This window comes from Gavialis gangeticus, unplaced genomic scaffold (assembly GCF_001723915.1).
Source record: "Gavialis gangeticus isolate Ggan-Ray unplaced genomic scaffold, GavGan_comp1, whole genome shotgun sequence".
Lineage (NCBI taxonomy): Eukaryota > Metazoa > Chordata > Crocodylia > Gavialidae > Gavialis > Gavialis gangeticus.
Genome location: NW_017729031.1, coordinates 52,774,209 through 52,793,476, shown reverse-complemented (window position 1 = coordinate 52,793,476; position 19,268 = coordinate 52,774,209). Strand labels below are relative to the sequence as shown.

The window sequence follows — 19,268 nt, the reverse complement described above, 5'->3', positions numbered from 1 at the left end:
GCCCCTTACCCCCCCACACACAGTCCCCCAGCCCCACACATGCAGGCACGGGCACAGACACACCCCAGCAGGTAGGTGTGTGGGGAGATGTAGGGGAAGGAAGGGATTGGGAAGGCAGATCAAGCATGCGGGGGAGAAGCCTCCATGGTGATTGCCTCCACTGTACCTCTGCATGCACACAGTGGCTACCAGCACCACTGCACTGCCACTGCCACATCCCATGCTGCTTGCCCAGAGCAGGGCCAAGGGGGCGAGGGCAGTGGTGTCCCTCTGCAGGCTGCACACACCCATCTTGCTGGGGGAGGCTGACATGCAGCAGCTGTCACCGCACCATGTACGATGCGGTTTTCCCTCCACCAGCCGTGGGCAAATGGCACACAGTGCAGTGGTGGCGGTAGCCACTGCATGTCAGCTGCCCCTCCTCCTAGCCAGGCGGGCACGTGCAGCTCACAAAGGAACACCACTGCCCTTGCCCCCCCCAGCCCTGCTCCTGGGAGCAGGCACAGAGTGAGCTGAGCTGGGGGGTTGGTGCCCCAGGGCACACTCTGTTCCCTTCCCCCCCATCCCTGCCTGCCTGTGTTGAGGGAGGGAAAGTTGTTGGGCAAATTCCCACCATGAGTGCCCGCCAGCTGGCAGGCACTCCATATCTTCCCCCAACACATCCCCACTCCCACAGCTCCCAGCCAGCTTCCCCCCCAGCCCTGCTCCACTTACCTCCAAGAACGCAGAGTGATCCCAAGGCAGCCTCCGTTAAATCAGAGTGTCAGGTCCTGCTCTTTCCCTCTCTCCCTTCCCCTCCAGGCAGGGCTGGGAGTTTCCCACCCCTTTTGCAAACAGCTCTTGCAGGCTGGAACTCAGCCAGCCTGCAGAGCTCTTTGTAAAAGGGGCATATCCACAGGTTTCCCTGCTAAAAGGGAAAAATCCATGTTTTCTCCAATTAAACCAGGAAATCTATTGTTTTCTCTGTTTTTCCATGGGAAGCAGAAAACCCAGATCCCTGCTCATCAGGTAAAGAAGAATTTCCTCCAGTCTGGAGGCTGTTTCTAGGAAGCCCTTTTGTTCCAGGGACATGGGGGCCCATATCTTTTGAGCAAACAGGAACAACAAACAGGGCAGTTTGCAAGCAGTCTGCTGAGCGGAAGAGAAAGAGGAGACAGGCACCAGACACTAGGCAGTAGATCCTAGTCCTGGAAGGTAAGCAAGCCAAGGCTGTCTGTTTGGCTTGGTGAGTGTGTGTGTGTTTGGGCATGTGTTCTGAGCAGCTGGGAGTGCTACTTGAACAGGGGTGGGCAAAATGCAGCCCACAGGCCATTCTATCTGGCCCGTGGGGCCCCTAAAAAATTAAGAAAATTAATATTTATCTGCCCCTGGCTGCCTGTCATGCAGCCCCCGATGGCTTGCCAAAACTCAGTAAGCGGCCCTCTGCCCAAAATCATGGCACATCCCTGTGCTAAAAGATGAGTGGTTGCTGCCTGTATCTGTGTTCCCTCCCTAACAAGGGAGCAAAGCACGCCTAGGCACAGAGAGGTATAAAAGGAGATTCCCTGAGCAACCAGGGATCATGCAAACAGGAACAGCATACAGGGCAGTTTGTAAGCAGTTCGTAGATCAGTCTGCCACTCTCTTCTTTGAAGGGAAGCCTTTAACTTGAGTCCTTTCTTTAATTAAGAGGAGCTAATCTATATATTTAGCAAAAGTATCTAAAACCCAGCAGTTAGATCAATACTTATGTCCCTTGTTTAACTAGAAGCCAGAATGAGTGGGGAGTTCACTAGGGAGTGTGCCCAGAAGCTTTCCCTCTCATATTCTTTCACTGTAAGCTTGGTGAGAGGAAGCAGGTTACCAGGGAAAAGGGAAACTTTCGGGACCAAGGAGCAGTGAACAGGCCAGCTTACACTAATGCTTGCGAGGGAAGACAGGGACAGGAGAGACGTAGGCTACTGATTTAAGAGACCCAGAGAGATGGCTCCAGGATGTTGCACTGCCAGAGCCTTGCAAGGTTGCTACTCAGGTCCTGGTTTGGTGCTGTGGGGACTATGGTTTGCAGATTCCTCCCAGTGACAGTCAAGTTGAAGAGTGCCTGTGATGTGAGCTGTGCCTCCTGATGGTTCATCAGGGACCACACAAGAGAGCTACAAGAGATGTCAAGGCTCCAAAGCATCTGCAGCCATGAGGAGTTCATTAATTCAATGCTAAAAGAGACCTCTAGGACTGCAGAAGGACTACCAGAGGCAGTGCTGGAAAAGAAAGTGGATATGGACTCCCAGCGAAGGTAGAAGCTGGAAGCTTATGACGTCTGGCAGCAAGCACAAGTCTTCACCCTCACCTGCAGTGGTTTGGCTGGAAAACAGATATGGAGCCCTACCAACAGAGGAGAAGGAGCACATTCCATCAGTGGAAGAGGCCACACCTGCCCATTCCCCAGGCCCCAGTCCAGGGAAGGCACAGGGAATCTTTCTCTACCACTGCACTCCCTACAGCTATCCCAAATCAAGATCACCCCAGTCTGGTTAGGCATGGAGAGCAGCTAAAAGCCTGTAGACTCCCTCTCCCACTGCTAGAAATGAACAGCTGTCCATGTTCTGTGTCTCAGTGCAGCAACAGGCACCAGTGCTGAAGCTCTCAGTGCAAAGAATCAATGCATTTGCTCTATACTTCGCAACCAGCACCTATTAATCATAGGAGTCATTCAGGCAATTGTCCTTATGCTTTTCCAGTCAGAAAAGAAACAATTTTCCAAACTGGTAATTAGGTCCAGGGAACTCAGAGCCTTGTCAAGATCCACACAGTGCCATCAAAGGCTTACAGCAGGAGGGCAACGAGTAACTTTGCCCCAAGACGCACGTCTTCCTCCTAAAACTGTCACAAAGCCTGCACTCACCAGGACCACTTTGGAATGAATGACAAGGATAGCCTTCTCCTAAAACAATTCTTCCTGGAGAATTAGTGTCCAACTGAAGACCTGTACTCTGTGGTCTGAGGCTTATTATAAAGATTCACCCACAAGATAAACAGAGTCTATGCTCCAAAACCCAGGAAGAGAAAGCCCTGAAACCAGCATATGTCCTTGGGACATACACATCCACTGAGGGTATGGTTCCATCCAAAGCCATATCTTAAAACCAGGCAACCTGAGGGAAGCTAAGCCAGTGCTAAAAAAGGGAAGAAAAATGGCACTTCACGTAGTGCAGACTGACAGATTGGAACAAAGGAAAAAAAACAAGAAAAATAAGAAAAAGAAAACTAAAAGTAGTTGGAAAAAAAGGATAGAACAGACTGGCTCCAAACATGGCTATGGTCCAAGAGCATAGTTAGAAACAGACTGCAGAAGCTGTCTCAAGCCAAGGAGTTTGAGAGGAACTGAGGAGCAAATACAAACTGCCCTTCAGACCCTCAGTATGGAGCATGAGGAAAGGCAGGAGTTAAATTGACAGCAGGGATTTGCTATGAAAAAAAAACTAGATTTTTATCACTGAAAAAAATCTACATATATATTGGATTAACACTATCTTTCTCAAGCTCCTGCCACAAGAACTGTCTCTTGTATCTAGAATCAAGCTGAATAATATATGAATACTAGTCAATAATTATTTTCAAGGACATCTCAAAAGAGGTCTCCTCCTTATCCTAAGTTTATAATACCCAGGCCCCTGACGCATATTCATTTAATGTCACAGTGGAAGGAAGCATGTGCAAGGCAGAAGTCACGACTGTTGGGATCAGATCCCAATTGTGCCTTACTACTTGCCAGTGCAGGGGGAGCCTAGGATCGTACTTGAACTAGCTCTGGTACAATCTGGGCCCCAGGCTGACAATCAACTGACTGTTGGGGCCAGCCCTGGACCACACCAGAGCAGATTCAAGTCCCAGACTGTAGTCTGGGGGCTGAAGCTGAATAATATACAGGAGCTGACAATCAGTTGATTCTTGGTCCTGGCTGGGATAGTCTCAGTATGAGACTGGGGCTGTCCGGGCCAAATCTACAACCAACTGATTATCAAAACCCTGTGGCTGGCAGCTCTGGCCAGGCTGCCAAGTGAAGCGATCAGATCAGAGGCTCCTGACAGGAGCAGGGAACAAAGACAGGATAATGGGCTTCCACCGGGAACTTTGAACCGCACCCCTGTGCCAGGCAGCCTGGGTGCAGGGTTTAAAGTCCCAGTAAGGAAGCATTCTTTAAAGCTCCCTGTGAGAAGAGATCCAAAGTGCAGGGCACAGGCAACTGTGGAGTTGAGAGCTCTCAGCTCCCCGTGCCCCACACCATGAAGCAGCACCCGCAGCTGTGGAGCAGAGCTCCCTGCTGCTCCTACGGGACCCCGAAAACTTAAGGAGCCTGAGATCAGAGAGACACTACCAGATGCAGTGCTCATGGCATCCCCGCTACCAATCTGCCTCTAGAGATCAGATAGAAGTACCAGGTCCAGGACCCGATGCCACCCCCTAGACCAATCCCACTGATCAGGCAGAGGATAGCTGTGGCTGCCCCATGCCAGATCTCTATGCTCAGCTGAGTGTCAAAATCCATCATGGTCAGTCCCTACATGCCAAACATTCCATTTAAGTTATGATACAAACAAGCCACAAAGATGTGACACATTGTATGTGGCTCATTTGCTATATTATCATACCATAACTTGGCTTTAATTTGTGGCCAGATTTTTATGGTGCAATTAACCACTTAATTGTATCTAAAATGTAATATGTGCCAAGGCGCCAATAAAATTGAGGGGTGGTTTTGAAAAAACAACTCCAAGACTAGAAGTAACTGATAAAGCAGTATAGAAACCTACCCTTCAGAGCTATATTTTACCATACCTGCTCATTCACCCAACTATTTTAGGTATTCTGGATGAAACAGTGTTCTGCTCCAAAATACTGGTAGTTGGAAATAAAGAGACTTATACTGAAGTATTTGGTATATTTGTATTTGACAGGGATGACAGACAACTGCAGATTTGCAAGCCAATCCTTCATTATCAAACAGCTTTTTGCAAAAGCTAGTTACTTCCCCCTTCCCCTCCCCACCCAGAGAAGAGCATAACCCAAAATGGTAGTATAAAGCTCTAAGGAAAAAATAAATGTCAGTTATATCTCACAGCCTGCAATACTGCTAACTTCAGTGAGGGCAAACACAATGATGCTTGCTGTTTCCTCTGCAGTGTTGTTGGCAGCTTGAGTGTTTTCAGAAATAAAAAGCTGAATGGTAATGATACTTGGTCTCCAGGCCCAGCTCTATAAGATCTCAGACAGGATTCCATGTCATATATGAGAGTTCCTGCTATGAAACACAACTTCATGCAAGAAGCTTTAGTCATACAGTCCTCAGCATCCTCTTGTCCATCAGCCACGTCTGTGATGAAGTGTGGGACTCCGTTTGGTGCTGAAATCCAGTCCAGCTCAGAGTATAGAAAGGTGTCTCAGACACTATCAGAGGTTTTTTCCTGCTATTTTTTCTTTCCTTTTGTCTTTTTCTTTTTTACAAATTGTCTTTGTGTTACTTGTTATAATTCAGCACATCATGCAGCTTAGTTGTGTTCCCATTAAATCATACTCTTAACAACTCCCTCAAAAAGATTCATATGTTTATAGCCCTGACTTTAAGACTTTCTGTACCCTTGGTTCTCACTAAACAAGGAGATTCAGAACCTAAATACAGCTTCAACTGGAAGCACAACAGGAGAGTGTGGAAAAAAGCTAGAAGAAAGTACTGTGTGTAGGTGCACTGACTCCTGGAGAACACAAACACAAATGGACTGAACCTGGCTACATACTAACACATGAACAGGAAGGTGACATCCTGTCGCCATGTTCTAAGAACAGAAGAAGGCATATAGGTAAATAGTCCATCAAGTCAGAGAAGGGTATAAAACAATGTAGGATGGCAGCTGGAGGCCTACCAAAATAGCCTGGAGATTAGACACAACCAATGCAACATTTCTATAACTTAACATCCTGCAAGGGGAGATTACTGCTGTTTCCAACACAAGTAAAGCCATCATCATCAAGTCAGTCAATCACAGAAGAACTGCATTATGTGGATGAAGATCTTTATTAAGAAATCAATGCAATCCAGTTTGCAAAGTCAACTACTACTGCAGACCGCCTCTAAAGCAGTTGGGCCAAACTCTGAGGCAGGCAAGCTGCAAATTAGCCCCATGCTTTCCAATGCCACGCCAATTCCATTCCTCCACCAGATCTGTTGCTCTGCTTACTGCTTTCTTCTCTATGCTCCATGAGATCTGCTCTACTTCTTACTTCTTGCCCTATGCTCCCTGTTCAATCTGTTGTTTTGCTTTCTGCTTGCTGCTTTATTTCCCCTGCCTGATCTACTGCTCTGCTATCTGCTCCCACCTTATGCTCCCCATCTGATCTGCTGTTCTGCTTTCTGCTTCCTGCCCCATCTGCTGCTGTGCTGCTTGTTCCCTCCCCAGTCTGCTTCATGCCATAAAGCAGGAGTGGTCAATTATTTCAGCTGGAGGGCCGCTTAATGACTTTTGGTGAGCAGTCAAGGTAGCTCTGTGACCTTGACTGGTGCCCTGCTCCCTGATCACCATGTTGGAACATGAAGTCCTGGCCCTGACGCCCTGACCTTTGCCACCAGAAGTCCCTCCCCCTGCCCTGGAGTACTCCTTTTGGGAGCCACCCAAGTCCCTGGCCACAGCTGATGGCAGGGTGTGCAGCCAGCCCCACCCAGCCCCATAGGGCACAGCTTCTGTCCAAGTCCGCAGCCGCACATAGTGGCAGCATGTGAGGCCAGCCCAGCCCGACCCCACAGTGTGCAGCTCCCCATGCTCCCACTCCCTTTCCCACAACAGGGGTCCCTGGCCCCGACCCACTGGGGCCTCACCTGCATTCCCAAGCTCACAGGCAGGGAGGCTGGGAACAGCCTTGGGGTGGCCAGGCACAAGCTCTGCCAGGCAGAGGTGTCTTGTGTGTAGCACCCCCGGGCTTGGGGCTGGGGTGGGTCAGGTCAGGCTGGGGCAGGTTGGTGGGGAGTTTGAATGCTTAGCAACCAGAGCCCCACCACCTGCATGGAGGTGCCAGCTTGCAGAGGAACCCTGAGGGCCATACAGAATTGCCTGGTGGGCCAGATCCGGCTTGCCAGCTGTATCTTCCTGCCCCTGCCATACAGGTTGCCTGGGCTACTTGTGGCAGGCATACTGCAGGCTGGCCACCCCTGATTTGAATGAAGTTTGAGAGTCAAGACAGGAGATAAAAAAAAAAAAAAATGCACAGCCTGGTCTTTGATTATGTCTGATCCATTTTATCTGCATTTTGCTTCATGTATTTGTTAGCACACCCCAGTTGTACAATTACTCAATTAAAAATACAGGCCTTTATATGAAAACAAGTTATATATTAATCACATATGGTCTGACACAAGGTACAATACATATGAAATATGAAAAAGAGGAAAGCTGTTGGTAGAGAAAAGGAGCAAAAATACCTTATAATCTTGATCTGGTAGCATGTTGAGTAAGAAGGTTACCATCTTCTGTGGAAATTCATATTTTATCGTCCAAAATAGTAATTCCTCTAGAAAACATTTATGCTTCAAAACATCCATAATGGACTGATCTACACAAAAATGTGGAGAAAGGGGATGGGGGAGGGAGTAAAAATGTCAGAATGATTTTAGGTTTCACTGGAATATTAAAAAACGTGATGCTCCTATCCTCTGTAACCTATTTGATTAGAAAAATCTAAGAATCAGAAATACCTTAATGCTATATCCTGCAGATATTGATAATAGTATTTATAAACTCCTGGGGAAAAAATAAATATGGTCAGTACTGTTTAGTTCCCAAGCCTATAATAGTTTATGTACATAATCCCAAAGTCATCAGACAGCTTTCAGCTGCAAAAAAATCAGGCTCTTGCATAGGATCCAATTTTCCAGGCTTAACCTAAATAATGACTTACTCAAAAAATACATGCATTGAACCAGATCTTCATGTAGTACTCAGCCTTGTGGCTCAGAGCAAGTGTAGTTAACTATCACAGCTCCACTAGTTTCAAATGAAACTGAGAATTTTGCCTTTGAATTCAGTGAGGCTACTGATTGCATGTTGAACATAGGTGTGGCAAAATCTGACCTCCTATACACTGGACATTACCATTTATACTAGATTCCATAAATTAATAATTTATATGATATATTTACCAGCTTCGAAGCTTTTTAAATAAAAATACTCCATGTCACAATTTATATCTTCAAAGCAATTTATATGCTAAATAATTTTAAGAGCAATCCTGTGAGGTGGTAGGAATTACTTCAGCCCTATAAATGGTAAAACTAAAGAATAAACCAAGTTCCCCAGAATTAACCCAATAAGGTAATGGTAGAACAGGGACCAGAATACACATTAATTTTACTTTCCCACCCCATTCTATTAGACCATATATTATGTTTAGTCTTCTTCAAAGCTAGGGTACTTAGCAGTCCCGATAAACAGGCCATGTTTACTCTTCATATATAGAGGAATTTAGGCAAATAAACTGCTGCCTTGAACCTGTAGGAATTAACTGGGCAGGGAGAGGGCTTCAGTACTACCCTTTTCCCATTCCTCCTTGGGATTTATCCCAGTCAGAGCAGAATTAAAATTCCAGTAGAAGGTCACCCCCATTCAAACAGGCTGTCCAGGAATGCTGAATCAGTTCACCTTTTGGCATAGCACCATCCCCTATAAGGCCAGCCACTACAAAAATTGAGGGCTGCACTGAATGGCTTTAGGCCCATTAGTAAACCAGTAAAGCAGATGCATTTTACATCACAGTGCTCCAGCTCCAGCTAAGTCTAGAATTACCGAGGCCAGGATTCCACTGTGATAGGTCACTACCTGAATCTAGCCTGTTGTACTAGATATTTTCAGAATTGTTAAAATATGAACACTTTAAAGCAAGAGTCAATTTGAAGATGAGCATCTCTATCAATCCAAAGAAAGAAAAAAGATATTTTATTGCATATTCTAGAAGTGTTGAGATCAAGGATTTTTTTACCTCTCTCAATCCTCAATATTTCTATATTAAAAGTATTCCACAAAAAAAAAATTACAAGTCACTTACTACATCAGACATGCTAAAATCATTTATGTTCTCTTCTTTCTCCCTTTTTAAAAGTTGTATGTATGAATTGACTGCTCATGAAAGGTGCCAACTTGATCCTCCATCCACAGAATAGACATCATGGTTTTACGCACATTCCAAATGTCCCAATGTGTAGGCAACAAAGAATGTATGCTGTTGGTGCACATTCTTCATCTACTGCTGAAATGCAGCTTCCTCTGACATGGAACATGACAGTTTAACAGCACGTAACAATTCTATCCAACAGCTTTAGGACAGGGAGAAAAGAACACCATATCCAATTATACCTGCAGGAGAATTTAAGTAGGCAGAGTGCTCTTACCCAACTTGGAATTTGTCCAGGACATCAAGGCTAGCACTCCTACTCTTGTGAAAAGTGTCATATGTTGTTAAATTTCTTTTGACAAACAAAAAAGTGCCTGCAGAGTTGAAACTGTCTTAGAAATTAGATCTTTTAGATGGACAAATGTTTTATAAACAGCAAACATGGGAAAAAATTACAGCCTGCTGCTTAGTACCCAAATCTATGTCCATATGGGTGACACTTCAGCAAAAAAGTCCATTTAAAATAGACCTTTCAATCTTCCCCATCATTATAATAATATTTTAAACAGCTGCTGCTTTTTTCTAAGACAATCTTAGCACTCCAAGGTATCACCAATACATAGCCTGGCATGAAGACAATACCCAGATCTATGCTGAAAGTAGGGAGTCTGCTTTTATGGAAAAGGTAAATCTGTTTTTATTTAATACTCAGTTTTCTAAAATTTTCTTTTAATACTCTTATTTTATACCATATAGGACATAAAATACGAATACTGAAAACTTCAGAAAACTATTTAATATTTAATAAAAACAGAGACTTACCTTCCCCCCATTGGCAGACTCCCTCCTCTGGGGCTGATATTAGGAGCTATCAACATCATCAGCACAGTCCATGTTGGGATGCCTCAGAGGGGGAAGACTACAATCCTGGGTGGAAATGAAAGGTTTAATTAAAGAATCATTTTGCTGAAATGCCTCTGCCTCTAGTGATGTCCATTTAGAGATCTGGCAACTTCTGGACCAAAGTTCCCTACTGCCCTGTACCAATTCACTGGTATTAAGGAAGGTGCTATCATTCTAGGGTCAGTTGTCTTACTTTTTTTTATTTTTATTTTTTTGCAGATGTCCATCAATTTTCTCAAATTAAAATAAGTAAAATTTACTTTCTCTTTCCTCGAAAACTCCATCCTCACTCTCTTGTTTTCTAAAATTGTGCTGCTTCCACATCACCACTGGCAAATCCACTGTCTTCTGTCTCGGGAGAGCAACTTTTAAGTCATCCTCAATGACTTTATCTGTCTCTTCCTACATTTGTGAATGTGTATATATATACCTCCAAGCCCTTGAAAACTATCATTTATTTTTCTCCAGCATTTCTATCCTTACTGTACCACTGCTAAAACTCCAGATCCCTTTGCTCTGCCTTCCCAGTCTCTTGGCTCTCCAGACTGTCTGAAATTCTCAAAAGAATCAATCTTCCTCTCCTACAACCATCGTAGTCCTTCAGAGATGTAGCTTTGCATCTCAAATTCAAAATCTAAATCCTCACTTTCAACTCTTTCCAGAACCTTGTTCCTGCCTTTCTTTCAGCTTTCCAACAAGTGTTCTGTTCTTGAACCCCGCTGACTACTGACAGCTGGTCTCTTTCACACTAGCTTTCCACTCTCCCATAATCATAAGCATCATGCCACACTAATTTTAAAGAAAGGCAGTTATTTGGCTACTTAGAATATCAGACCCTATGGCGGTCATTAACCATTGTCAGTAGTACCTTTTCAACATAAATGACTTCTCAATGAAATGTGTAAGAAATAGATGCCCTCCCACCTCCAAAGACATGAGAAAGTCCTGAAGCACTTTCACTGACCTCAAGGAGAAAGTTGCTTAAGTCTAAGGATTGCAAGATTCACTCCACAGAGGCGAATAATTTAAGCCTATTGTAAGGAGTTTCAAAGGAGAATTCATTTGAGTTCCTGCTTCTACAGATCTCTCTTTTCTTAATTAAAATGTCAGTAGAGTAACCATTTAGGTAAGACCAAAAAAGATCAGAGGGGAACCACTCTTATCTGACCCAAACATCATTCACACTGCACACTCATTTGAAGGAAGAAGCTGTCAGGAACAAACAAGACTTCAGTTTTGTTTTTAAATGTTTTCTATTTTTAAAATGTGTCACCTACACAGTGACAATGGAATATTTAGTTACAAGCTCCCTAGCAAAAGGAAGGTCAAAACATAATCCATAAGCCCTAAATACTGAGTTGGTGGCACTAGCTCCATCATGAGCTGCTGTTAAAAACTCATTCACTTGCTGTTCTTCCAAGTCAGTACTCATTCCCTTATATTCGATGTCTGTGTCACATGCAGCGCCCCCAGTGCTTGAAAAGTGAATTAATATTCTTAGATACTTTAAAATAAATACAAAGCAAGAATGATAAACTGAGATCATTACTTTATAAATACCTTTGGTGGTGCTGCTTAGTTTCACTCTCTTGCGCTTGCCCACACCTTGGCTACCATCCTGGTCCTCCTGAGGTAGGGGGAAGAGTTTAAAAATTGATAACTACATATATAGTTGGAACTGCAGAGAGACTTTATGCTCTCTAAGTTGCTTCTAGTTTACTTATAAGGCTATAAAACAAAAGGCCCCTGAATATATGCAGGAAGAGGACAAAATTTGGTCTACTTGTAGAATCTTGGACTCAATACAACTTATTAGAAAAATACAATTAAAAAAAAAAAAGTATTCTAACCTCCAGCCAAAGAGCAACATTGTTGTTTGTGAGATGAGACATTTTTAGCTATTTAATTGTGCTGGGTACTTGACTTTCTTATTGAAATTAAATGTCTAGGAAATAGTTAAACCTACATAAAATACCTAGATGCTGTACATATAACTAAGGTGGATTTATTCAATATCTATAAGAATTTTTCAGCCTTTTCTGTCTTTTCCAACACCATAATGACTAAGAATCAGAGGGAAACACAAACTAGAAGTTGTCCAACCATTTTACAATCAAGTAATGTATTCATTCTCAGCAGCTCTAAATAGTTAATTTCAATTAGAGGAGTCCAATAGTATACTGGTAATTCATATTTATACAAGTGCTTGTTATCTGAAGCTCTCAAAGTACTTTTAAATGAAAAACCCAAGTCCTATGAATCCAATTTCAGTTAAGAACTTCATTACCAAAGTTTTATGAAGAGTCAAGATGGGGCACAAGCAGAGGAAGTGACATGTACAACAGATTCATCAAAATGGAATTATGGAATATGCAAAGACCATTATAGATAGACATGAGAGAGATTCCACAGGTACATGAACTATCAAAAGATTACTGTACCAATATTTCATCTATCTCAGTTTGCTAGTGACTATATCCTTGGTTAAATGGATAAGAAATGTTTCCCACAGGAACTAATCTCAATGGGAGGTATTTAATGAAAATGCCCAGTGCTGAAATAATACAAGTATCCATCTTTTTTAAGTTCTGCCCCCAAAGCGAAAGAGAATATTCTGGTATTGCTTGGTTCAAAGGATAAAACTAGTTAGTATGCACTAACTGAGGGAGAAAGGTCACTCATGCCAGAATGACAGGCCCTGAAACTAGCCCTGAGCGCATGCCCTGATGCTGCTCTCAGGAAGCAGCAGCATCGGAAGTCAAGAGGTTCAATTAACTAAGAAACTGTGACAATGTGAATATGTGTACACACAGTAGGATTGGGATAGTAGATTTTAGTGTCCAAGCCCCATATTTTAAGAAAAAAACTGCACCGCCTCCTAGAAAAACAAGATCAATGGATTTCAATCTTCCTTAGAATTTCTGCAGTGTGTGACTTCATCCATTAAAAAAGTTAAAAGTTAGAATCTGTTTGGGAAATAAGGTACAGCTTTTCAGAATAACATTGAAGACTGAATATTTTCTTTCACTGAAATGTGTGCTGGGCATTAGGGCATTTGTACACATACTTGCGCTGCAACACCAGGCACTTTTAAAAATACCTGGCGCATACATTTGTAAAAATGGCAAAATGCACGTCAGCACTGAGAAAATGATGGAGTGCTTCTCAGCTAAAACACATCAAAGGTGTTTTAGTTCAAAAGCTCACCGCTGCCATTTTCTTAGCGCTGACATGCGTTTCGCTGTTTATAAAAATGCATGCAATACAGCACCGAATGCGTTGGCTTGCATGTTTTGCAGGCTCTATTCATTGAGTCTGGTCCGACACACCAAATCTCCCATGCGTCGGAGCAGACGTGTATGTGCATAAATGCTCTTAGTTTTCAATGTTGCAATAAGGAAGAATTAAATCTTAATGTTAGAAGCTGGAATTTAACAGCCATGCACCCTTTCAGTGATAAGTGACAGGTAACTCTGTGCCCCTAACCCTAAGGATTAAGAGCATTATGAGTAAGCAACCTGGAACACAGTTTTTACCCATTTAATAATGCTCTAATAAATATGTGACAGATTCACTCCAAAACCAAGTTGTCTTTGGGGTTCACCATGTAGTACGCATCAATATTCTCTGAAATTAGATTTACTCCCACGGTGCTGAGCCTCTATTTGTAGCTATTCATTTTTGTCATTTTTATGCTTGTATGTACTACAGTATTTGATATACATGTACTTGTATGATTTCATGATGTTGCTGGAAAATAATCAAGTAAAGTATTTAGCACACACCCAAGAGACATACATTAGGTATGTATCTTGGGCCAGGAAGGGTAGCAGTGATGGGTGTTCATGAAACAACAGTTCCCATGTATAGAAGGTCACGTTTGTTTTTTGTATAGATTGAAACAATTGCTAACTAAATGGGCCCAAAAGACTTTTGTCCAGAAAGGAGAGTGACATACCTTCAGTCACTCCTACCTGGTGGAGACGGAAAGCTCAACTGCATAGTATTCATTCTCCCCAGAAACAAGATAGACGTTTGGAAGGTATAAAAGTTGTGCCTGGGGGGAGAGGAGAGGGTACCCAAGGTAGGGGAGTGGCTGACAGGGAAATCCTTAGGAAAGCGGGATGCTTATTGACACCAGCCTCTGAACTGCTAAAAAAAAAAACCTAGATGCCTTCAAACTTGGAGAATCCATCTAGGACTCAGCAAGGACAATATGAGCATGCCTATGGGCTGGCAGGACACTAGTTAAGAAAAGCCATCTTCAGGGAAGTTACTGGTGACAAGGGACTACTCTGTAGCTCAGGGGTTGGCAACTCCCGGCGCACATGCCGAGCATGGCACGTGAGGCCATTTTGCTCAGCACACCACGGCCATCCCTGGCTCTGGGTAGCTGCTGCCAGCAGGGCTTGCGTGTCCCAGCTGCCTGCTGGGAGCAGCCTGGGCTCCCAGCTGGCAGCAGCTACCCAGGGCCGGGGCCAACTGAAGCCAGGAGGCTTCAAACAGCTGCGCCGGCCTCCGGAGCCCAAACATCAGCTCCGTACCGGTGCGTCTCGAAGCGGCCAGCAGGGGAGAGACCTGAGGCAGCGCAACCCCGTCTCTCCCCCGCTCACAGCACACAGGTGATGGTGGGGCTCCAGAGCCCAGTGCAGCTGTTTGTAGCCAGTCCGGGCTCTGGGCAGCTGCAGCAAGCGGCGGGCAGGCTGCAAACAGCTGCGCCAGACTCCAGAGCCCCAACATCAGCTCCATGGTGGCAGCAACTGCGCGTGGACCTCGGGACAGACAGCAGGGCAGCACAGCCCGCCCCGACGTGCCCATGCAGTTGCTGCCAGCATGGAGCAGATGCTGAAGCTGTGGAGCCCAGCACAGCTGTTTGCAGCCTGCCGCTGCTTGCTGCAGCTGCCCAGAGCCTGGGCTGTCTACAAACAGCTGCGCCAAGCTCTGGAGTCCCACCATCACTTGTGTGCCGGGAGCGCGGGAGAGACCGGGGTTGCGCTGTCTCAGGCCCCTCCCACACTGCCCACTCTGACGTGCGCGTGCACATATCAGTACTGAGCTGATGCGGGGACTCCGGAGCCCAACACAGCTGTTTGGAGCCTCCCGGCTGCAGCTGGCCCTGGCTCTGGGTAGCTACTGCCAGCCGGGAGCCTGGGCTGCTCCCAGCAGGCAGCGGGGACACTGCAAGCCCATCTGAGAGCAGCCCTGGCTCCAGCAGCTACCCAGAGCCAGCGTAGTTGCTGACAGCCACAGAGCCCAGGCTGGGGGGCAGGGAGGCAGGGGCTCTGGGTGTGGGGCAAGGGGCACAAGCAGGGTATCCTGCCATGTACCCCCTACCCTCATTTTGTTTTTCTGGCATGCTGGTACTCTGGCACCTTCCAAGGTAGGCATTGTGGTGTTTTTTGTCACTCTGACCAAAAAACATTGCCTACCCCTGCTGTAACTTTTTCTAGCTACAGGAGCACAATAAGAAATTGTTTTAGTAACCCTTTTTTTTTTTCCATCTTTCTCTCAAACTATAGTTGCTTTTGCCTGTGTGACTTATTTTTTCTGTAATTAAACCTTTTTTCTGGTTTGCCTTACTGACTGATCATCTGTGGCCAACGCAATCACAAAGCAATTGATGCTTCAAGCATTCTTCTTCCAAGGAAGGGGGGAGCATGGAGAGGGGTCTCCTTCCCCCTTTTTTGCAAACCCAGGATAATAGCCCCAGAGTGACAGAGCTGCCTCTGCTGCAGCTGTGAAGGTCTAGAAGGAGACTACAGGTGGCTAGGGTGAGGTGTCACCTCAAAAACAAGATCTAGTCCATCCCCTAGATATCCAGCAGAAAAAAGAAGCTTGGGTTCCAGGGTCACTCCAATATCTTAAAAACATAGGTTTTGTCACAAAATATACTTAACATGGACGCTGACAGAGGTCTATGCCCATTTTCCACTTCACAGAATTGTATGGGGAAGGCCCCCCCATGAGCTGATCTGCCCCGGCCCCGTAACAGAGCCAGCTCGAGAAGGGTGCGGAGCCTGGGGCATCAGCTCATGCAGGGACCTTCCCCCACCCCAGAATCAGGGCTGCAGGTCAACACATGAGCTGATCTGCCCCAGCCCCGCTGGCCCCAGGCGGCAGCACCTGGCTCCTGTCAGCCAGCAGGCAGATAGGGGCCTGCCGGCACTCCTGGTGCCAGAGTCCTCCCAGGGGTGCGTGCCCGAGATCTGCCTGCTAGCTGACAGAAGCCAGGTGCTGCCGCCTGGGGCCAGTGGCAGCACTAATCTTCCCAGCGCTGAGTGTTGTTTGTGCCCATCTGGCAGGCAGATCAGGGGCCCGCACTCCAAGGAGGACTCTGGCATAGCTCCCGCAGACCTCCCGGGGGTGCGGGCAAGTCCCCAATCTGCCTGCCAAATGACAGGAGGCGGATGCTACCGGCTGGGACTGGCGCTGAAGCCAGTAAGCCTGGCATCGAAACTCAAAACATTTCAAAACTTTTGTAATGTTTCAAGTTCCCTTGTTTCGTTTCGAAGCTATTTCGAAGGCTTTCGCTTCATTTTGATTTTGCTGTTTCGAGCTCAAAACTCATCGAAACAGCTTTGAAACAAAATGCTGGGCGAAATTTCACACAGCCCTCATGCACAATACTGGCTTTTTAACTAGTTGTTATGATACAAGAAAGAGACCTTGGAGCCACTGTAGATAGTTCTCTTTAAAAAAAAAATCAGCACAATGTGCAGCAGCAACTAAAAGGCAATAAATGTCATTTAGAAGTGACTACAAAACAAAAGAGAGAACATGATCATGCCATTATACAGATTTATGGTGTGCCCACATCTTGAATATTGCATGCATAGTTCTGGTGTCTGCATCTCAAAAAGGATATCGTAGCATTAGAAAAGGTAGAGAAGGGCAACAAAAAGTATGAGGCAGTTGCCATACCAGATGAGACTGGAAAGGCTAGGGCTCTTCAGTTTGAAAAGAAGGCTGAAGAGGGATATGATAGAGGTCTATAAAATCATGAAGGGTATGGACCAAGTGAACAGGAAACTGTTATGCATCAAGTCCAAAAATACTAGAACTAGGGGACACCCACTGAAATCAGTAGGAGACTGTTTAAAACTAATATGACAAAATACTTTCTTAGGCAATGTGTAGTTAAAATGTGGAATTCATTGCCACAGGAGGTGGGAGGGGTAGATAGCACAGCCAGGTTCAAAAAGGGACTAGACAAATTCATGGATGATAGATCTATTAATAGTTGTCGAACAAAAGGGTTAGAGATGTTCCCTCTGGCATTTCTAAACCAGCAATGGTGGATGCCAGGGAGGTTAATGAATAGGGGATAGATCACTTCAGATCGATTCAATGCACTCCCTCTAGCATTCACTTCTGCCACTGTCAAAAACAGGATACTGGGCTAAACAGAGCACTGGTCTGATGCAGCGTGGCACTTTTTATGTTCTTAATTTAAAAAACAAAAAGAATAATTCCCAACCATCACATATTTGAAATAAATAAATAAATAAAATCCAATGATCTCTAGCAAACTTATTTTTGATAAAGCAGTTCCGCTTTGGTCTCCTTAGTGAAGGATTTCAACAGTAAAGGGTTATAGTGAGTGAGCAACATTAAAAGCTTTATTTATCAACTTTTCCAAGACAAAGTTAACTGGATTTATAATAATTAATGTGTATTTCAGGTCTCACATTTACAAAAGGCTCTTGCCTTCTTTTTTCATTGCTAAGAGGACTCTGAAGTTATTTTTACTCTCACTCCCCATTACTGCTTACTCCAATTCAGCTAAAAATATGAATGGGAAATTCAGAAATATTTTTTTTAAATGTACTCAAAATTTTATATTGGTTTGTGAGTTTCTGACTAAACCACTAATATTATCAACTCTTTTTGCCATAGGCATTTCTGTACAAGTCTTGGAACTAAATTTGAGTATGCCCACTCATACTCTTTGAGATTACATTTCAATGACATAACTGACATCTTAATTCAGACGCCAGATAGCTGACTACGTAGGTCAAATCTTTCAGTTTAAAACAAGTCAGCTCCACTGGTTAAGAGAGTAACTTTGCCAAAGTTTTCTCAGGCAATTTCTATCTGTATAATGAAGAACAGAAATAATTAATTAAGTATCTACAAAGTGCTACCTGACAGGCTACTTTGCAATCGCTGCAATTCCAGTAGTTCCTCTCTCTGGAAATTTATAGACTATTCTCCAATCTCCCCTTTGGACCAATCCGTCATCTAGGGAAACAATACCTGCTTCCTCTCCACAGTACTCGGATATCTTCCTAGTCCCCCGTCTAGTCTCCCCCACCCCACACACCCCATTCTTCCCATAACGAACACCATATCTGATCCCTAAGCTACCAAGAGAGCTTCAGTTTCCTTCCCGCACAGGAGATTAAGAAATAGGAAGTTTAAGCATCATTTTTAATTTAATTCAAGATGGTCTTTGATATTATTAAGATAAACTTGAATTATCTTTTTCACTTGATGTCAAAACAGTAATAAGATGGTGAAAGAACAGCAAGCAATACTTTGAAAAATGTCATCTTATAAATAGCACTGCTGAGAGCATAACAGATGCTTCTGTGTTGATGACAGAGGCAAACATGTGATACAACTTGTTGTAGGTATAAACAAACAAAAGATTTTTCATTTCTACACCTGTTCAAATAGAATTCAGCATAAACAAACAGCCATTGCCAAAGAGACTGTTTTAGAGCATTTAAAGTTCATTCTACCTCTGCCCCAAACGTCTGAACCAGAGGACAAATGGAAAAAGGCTGCTGTCTACACTTCTGTCATTTGAGATCAAGCTCAAATCTGAAACACTGCTAAAGACTTCACAACTGAAATTAAGTCCATCCATAATATTTCAAGTAAATTAAAAATAAAACTTCTTGATAGTTCTATGACTATTCAGTTATTCCTTTTAAAACCGCTTGCTTCCTCTGGCTAATTCTAAATGAAGGCTGTCTCCTCCTTCTACCCAAACTCCTTAGTAAGCAAAGTCAAGTCTATAGTAGGGAATTGACATAAGAAAAAATTCCCTCTGTTGCTATCACTAATTCAGCTGCCCCCATGTTAACAACACTGGGATCTCCAGCACCCAAACTTGCTGACACCACTTTCATCATCATTTATATCAAGCCTGCTTAGATCAAGTTTAATTGGCAGGGTTCTGAAAATGTACAGCTGTGTGTGTGTGTGTGTGTGTGTGTGTGTGTGTG

The 19,268-nt window shown here is 44.3% G+C and overlaps 1 protein-coding gene across 1 annotated transcript in view; it reads right to left on the bottom strand.

Moving 5' to 3' along the window:
* The window catches only part of UBR3 (ubiquitin protein ligase E3 component n-recognin 3 (putative)), a 354,426-nt gene that overhangs the window by 290,784 nt on the left and 44,374 nt on the right, over positions 1 to 19,268 (bottom strand). The window contains exons 7-8 of the mRNA XM_019522846.1: positions 11,596 to 11,662; positions 7,448 to 7,578 (exon numbers count right to left, since the gene is read on the bottom strand). Of these exons, the coding sequence (XP_019378391.1) occupies positions 7,448 to 7,578; positions 11,596 to 11,662 (198 nt within the window). The remainder of the gene's footprint in view (positions 1 to 7,447; positions 7,579 to 11,595; positions 11,663 to 19,268) is intronic.